Source organism: Sinocyclocheilus grahami, unplaced genomic scaffold (genome assembly GCF_001515645.1).
Source record: "Sinocyclocheilus grahami isolate Dianchi unplaced genomic scaffold, SAMN03320097.WGS_v1.1 scaffold402.1, whole genome shotgun sequence".
In the NCBI taxonomy this organism is placed as follows: Eukaryota; Metazoa; Chordata; class Actinopteri; order Cypriniformes; family Cyprinidae; genus Sinocyclocheilus; species Sinocyclocheilus grahami.
Window position 1 is genome coordinate 13,397 of NW_015505581.1, and position 5,837 is coordinate 19,233.

Below are 5,837 nucleotides of genomic sequence, written 5' to 3' on the forward strand. Positions count from 1 at the left end.
ACGCTTTAGAAAGTTAATGCGATTTTTGCACTTTGTCACTCTGACTAGAGAAGGTCCGCTAAAACATTTTTGATTTGTTCTCAAATAAATAAATGTTCCACACATCTGAGAAATCAGCCGCCAGAGGGCAGCATATATCACAAATCCAGCAGGCCATAAAGTCAGAGGTGCTGCACTGTTACCAAAGCCACTTGAGCAACTATAACTGTAGCAGTACTTGGCATATCGAGGAGAAATTTGTGAAGAGTTATTCGCCAGTTTTACAAATTATATACTCCTCCTTTAGTATTACATCACAGACTATGAACATGCAAGGAGAAAAAGAGGAGAGTGAAAAACAAGAGATAATAATGAGTAACGTTGGGAAGTGTCTCTACTCATGTGATTGGCTGACAGCTCTGTAGTTCCACTATAAAAGCTCCGCAAACGGTACTCTCATGTTGTATTAGCTTGGAATACTGCGCACCATAAGGATCTACAACTCATCATGATTTTTACACAATGGATTAACATATCTGGATATTACCACCTATAAATTCCGCCAAGTCGCCTGTATTATCTGATTATCAACTACTTCAAAGAGAACCTTTTCAACTTATTGGACACATTTTTGCGCACATTGTACACCATGGCAAATACTTGCTTACAGTTCACGGGTTTTGTGATGAGTTTTCTTGGTTGGATCGGTCTTATCATCGCCACTGCCACTAATGAATGGGTGGTCACTTGTAAATACAACATGAACACATGTAAGAAGATGGATGAACTGGAGGCCAAAGGTTTATGGGCAGACTGTGTGATCTCAACTGCGCTGTATCACTGCATCACACTCACGCAGATTCTCGAGCTACCAGGTACGTGTGAAATAAAACATGTAAGCATTTTTTTCAATGGATTAACATATCTGGATATTACCACCTATAAATTCCGCCAAGTAGCCTGTATTATCTGATTATCAACTACTTCAAAGAGAACTTTTTCAACTTATTGGACACATTTTTGCGCACATTGTACACCATGGCAAATACTTGCTTACAGTTCACGGGTTTTGTGATGAGTTTTCTTGGTTGGATCGGTCTTATCATCGCCACTGCCACTAATGAATGGGTGGTCACTTGTAAATACAACATGAACACATGTAAGAAGATGGATGAACTGGAGGCCAAAGGTTTATGGGCAGACTGTGTGATCTCAACTGCGCTGTATCACTGCATCACACTCACGCAGATTCTCGAGCTACCAGGTACGTGTGAAATAAAACATGTAAGCATTTTTTTTTCGGAATGAAGATGAAAACCGTTACTGAAACAATGCATTTTCATGATTTAAAACATGAGCATAAGGATAAAATTACATAAAAGAGTTTATTAAATAAAATATAAATATGAAATAAAATTTTAACATGCAAATACATTTAAAATTTATTTTCTAAAAGAATTCATATAGTATGTTATATAAAACTATATAGCAGTTTTACAAAGTGCATAAGCATTGTTTTATATATGCTTATATAAAACAACTTGTTCACCACTATACTATCGCTTATCTAAATAGTTGAATCTGTTTAACTGAATTGTATTATTATTATATAATGAAAAGGAGAATAAAATGATTCTGTTCTTTGTTGAAGCGTACATCCAGACGTCTCGAGCGCTAATGGTCACAGCATCGATTCTCGGATTGCCTGCTGTCGCGCTCGTGCTCATGTCTATGTCCTGTATTAACCTCGGAAGTGAACCAGAAAGCGCCAAGAACAAACGATCAGTGCTCGGAGGAACCATAATCCTGCTGACTGGTAAACCTGTATTTAAATTAAACTCATATTTTACGCTCAGAAAAATGACACTAACATACCCTTATGCCACTTAGTATTCTGTAAATTGAAGATGAGTGTATATCTCTCTCACTTACATTAAGGGTATGATGCAACATACAACAAAAATGGCTATACTTTAATGTTAAGTGTGTTTTTTCCTTCTCAGCTTTTTGCGGCATCGTCTCCACCGTGTGGTTTCCCATCGGGGCCCATCACGAGAGGGGCTTGATGTCCTTTGGCTTCTCCCTGTATTCGGGCTGGGTGGGCACTGCACTTTGTTTGCTGGGAGGTTGTATGATCACCTGCTGTTCAGTGGACACCCCTACTACATACACTGACAACAATCGATTCTACTACTCCAAACAGGGCCCCGCTCATTCCGGCCCCGCCTCCACTAACCACGCCAAAAGTGCTCACGTGTGAGCTTCGGGATTACTGCTCAGATCTGATTTCTACTCTGTTTTTGCTCTCTCTCTCTCTCTCTTTCCACTGTTTTTTGTTTCAACAATGTCTCTATCTACAGTGGTGACTCTTTGGATAGTTATTTTCCAGCTGAACTCTGACCTTTTGACACGGAGCGGGGTATGTCACCCAGATGTTACATAACAAGGGACAGTCGCTGGTGAAGGACCTCCAATGAAGGATTCAGTGTTTAAAAGGTCTTCTACTGGTTCTGCTCAGTACAATGTTCCATTTTAAGTCCTATGTTTGTAGTGAAAAAATAATTTTTGCATTGTTATATGAATACTAACAGTATTGCCATTGTTGATTTATTCTAAATCTTTCAGTTTATTTCAGTCTGTTTGTACAGCTATATTTTCATTTTGTTTAATTTCAGACCATTTCACGATAGCCACCCAAACAAAACTACCAAAATTGGACCAAAGCAGTAATTACTTAGCAATATTATTTATTGTAATACTTTGTATGCAGTTTTTGTTATGTTGTAATAAACAATGTTGTCCATGTGAATTAAAAAAAATGTTTTTATATATATTATAGGCAATATGTCATTTTTTTGTATATAAAACTCTCTGTGCTGGGAAACTGAACTGAATTGCTCTCAACAGGACTGTATACTGTTGAGAACGTGGTGTCTGCTGTCAGATGCCCAGGCAGGTGTAATGCATCATCATTAAACCTCTCATTCATTTTCACTAAAAGCACTCGAGACACACATACAGTTCAGGTATCCGAGACATGTACCCGTATCGATTTCTCTTACTCCAGTGAGAAACTTGTCCCATTACGACCAATGGGCAACTCAATGACTGGCAGACAGCGCTGATTAAAGGTTAACGGTCGCATTCGGCCATAAAGGCAGATTTATGCTCCGGTTGCGACGAGTCTCCGTCTTTGTTCTCTGGTTGGGATCCTTGCACTGAATGCTTCCTGTTACACATGGAGTTTGAGTGGACATACAGTCAAAAATGGCTGAATACTGAGGATATAAGCAACATGTGAATGTCTCTGTACATCGTGTGAAAAAGAAAACAGCAAATTTAACCACTACAGTATAATTTAATCTGTGTAGGGTGATGTTTAGATGTCAAATATTGCTTTTTCGTAGATCTTATACGTTCAGTCTTTGGTTAGAGGTGGTTTGGGGTGAAGTAAATTCAATTAAAAATGGCATTGGAATCTACAGTATTTTTCTTTTCCAAATATGGCTGCAAATAACAACATACAAGCAGAAGGAGAGACAGACAGAGCAGAGATTGACCTGAACTAGAAGGAATCAGGAAGATGAAAAGTTTAGCACTTTCTTTTTAAAGGGTCATGAAACACTAGCACACATTTTTGGGATGTTAACAAATATTGTATGTTGCAGATAATATAAATGGTACTTTTTTTGAAGAGAGAAGCTGATCGTTTGGTCTATTTTAGTATTCTGGTGTCATGAACAAATTAGTCCAGTAGCATGAAAAGGCCTTTAAATGTAAGCTCTATTCAGTGCCTGATTAGAAAACCTACACACTTGGCGTATGCTATATGTTGTCTTAATTATGTAAATATGACTATTTACCTTTAAAAAAAATGTATAGCTTCACAAAGCTATGGAGTTTGAAATATTCCTTGTTCTTTAACTGCTCAGCATACTAGATTAGCATACCACTAGCCTGTTAGCTTATTAAATCGATCATCTTTAATCATTTAAGATCATGCAAATAATAAAATGCGAAAATTAAATTTTATATATTTAATTTTGGCATCGGATTTGAAATCAATATTGAGTCAGAATCAACAGGATGTGACATTTTTGTTAACTAAAGTGTATGTCAGATGCCTCTTTCACACACACTTCTGAGCAATTTTCAACATTTAAGAGAACTGATTCATGGTGGGTTTCATGACCCTTTAATGTTCTTTGCATAATTTGAGAAAGGATATATCTGCATTTGTACAAACATGAGACAACGTCGCTAGTCAAAGTGCTGCAGGGGTCAATTTCTTACAAGAGAATAATCATATTCTAATGTGGAAATACAGCAACCGTGACTTACTAATTTGAGCTCGACTGTGTTTATCTTGGAAAACTGATAGTACTGAGCTAAAAAATTACAAAATTGTGTATTGGTACCTAATACTCCAGTAAAAAAAAAAAAGTTACTGATTAAAATCTCACAGTATGAGACTAACCTGGAACTGACCAGAAAAATATGCAGTTTCCAGAATGTTCGAAAAACACCAAAAGGCTTCTTTTGGTGACAGGAAATGACTGATACTTTGAGCAGAGTCAATATCACCTTTTGCATAAGGATTTTTGATAAGGATCTTTAACACAAGTATTAGGATATATTCGTATTAAAGCAACTATGTTTGCATAAGCATAAAAGTGCATAATATTTACGTTTTTAAGCATATAAGGAAAATATAACCATCTACCACACACTATCAAAGCATTTAACGTCTTCCTCACATCCAGGATTAGCACCAGGATATTTTACATCAGAAAAACGGGAGGCTTCCCCCCCCCAAACAGATGACGTATAATATAAGGACATCACATTTAAATCTGATTCAGGCTGATGACAGATGACACAAATGACATCCTATGAGTGCCTCATAGGAATAACACTTATGAAGACCCTCCCACAAAAGGAGTGTGCTTCAGGTTGTGTCGATGTCTGCGCCATACAGACAGATGGGTCTGATCTGTATGAATTGACCATAACAACATGCTTTGAGATCTCCAAACCATATTGTACTACATCGACCACCATTGCAGCAATGATAATGGAACAGTACATCTCGATCTGTTTATCTCATTCCTCTGCATAGCCAGCGGCGCCCCTCCCAGTATGACCATGTTTGTTTTGTGCTCAGGTACGACCCTTGGATCGCTGTTATTCTAGGCTCAGCGCTCCACCCCACAGGAAACAGAGCAGGCCTACACCGCTTACACAAGCCACCCATGTGAGGATATTTATTACCTCTGATTTCGGGTTGTGTGAGATCGCCTTAAAGCGAAAGGAAAACCAAGAGTCACGCTTATCTGATCTGCAATAAATGACTTTCATTGTTGCATGGAAGCAATATTAACATCTCATTACACAGTGCAACGGGAGAGCAAAACCACAAGTAGAAGAAACAATAAATAGATTCTTTAAAAAAAATCATTGAAACCAGAATACATCCACTTCATACCAAAATATACAGCAGAAACAAAGATCAGATTTGCAAGGGAAGCCAATCTCCACATTTCCTGGACAAATACCGAAAAAACTATGATAGCAGTAAAGATAGTTCACAAAGTACAAACACTGTACCTTTTCTCAGAGACAAATAACAAATAGTAGCTGACTTTAAAAGCAATAGTGGAAACATTTTAAGATTTTTTTTTTTTTTACAGACATATTTTTAATAAAATATTTCTGTACGTAGATTTTAATCTTACTTAAAATAATAATTCACCCACAAATGAAAATGGTCATTATTTACTCACCCTAATGTCGCTCAAAACCTGTATGACTTCTGCTGAACACAAAATAACTGGTTTTGTCCTTACAATGAAAGTCAA

The 5,837-nt window shown here is 37.3% G+C and overlaps 1 protein-coding gene across 2 annotated transcripts; it reads left to right on the forward strand.

Moving 5' to 3' along the window:
- The first annotated feature begins 441 nt into the window (after positions 1-441).
- Positions 442-2,813, forward strand: LOC107550596 (claudin-11-like). 2 transcript variants are annotated; one of them, XM_016231902.1, is made up of 3 exons: positions 442-854; positions 1,631-1,795; positions 1,983-2,813. In XM_016231902.1, exons 1-3 carry the CDS (start codon positions 629-631, stop codon positions 2,237-2,239), a joined length of 648 nt encoding a protein of 215 aa, XP_016087388.1. In that variant the 5' UTR covers positions 442-628; the 3' UTR covers positions 2,240-2,813. The 2 variants fall into 2 exon arrangements, with proteins under 2 accessions (XP_016087388.1, XP_016087387.1); XM_016231901.1 differs by lacking the exon at positions 442-854 and adding an exon at positions 903-1,243.
- Positions 2,814-5,837: the final 3,024 nt, after the last annotated feature.

Bases quoted from the DNA above. Each gene is read 5' to 3' on its own strand.
- LOC107550596 (XM_016231902.1), top strand. From the start codon at position 629: ATGGCAAATACTTGCTTACAGTTCACGGGTTTTGTGATGAGTTTTCTT. The intron at 855-1,630 runs GTACGTGTGAAA...TCTTTGTTGAAG, and splicing joins GCAGATTCTCGAGCTACCAG to CGTACATCCAGACGTCTCGA. The intron at 1,796-1,982 runs GTAAACCTGTAT...TTTCCTTCTCAG, and splicing joins AACCATAATCCTGCTGACTG to CTTTTTGCGGCATCGTCTCC.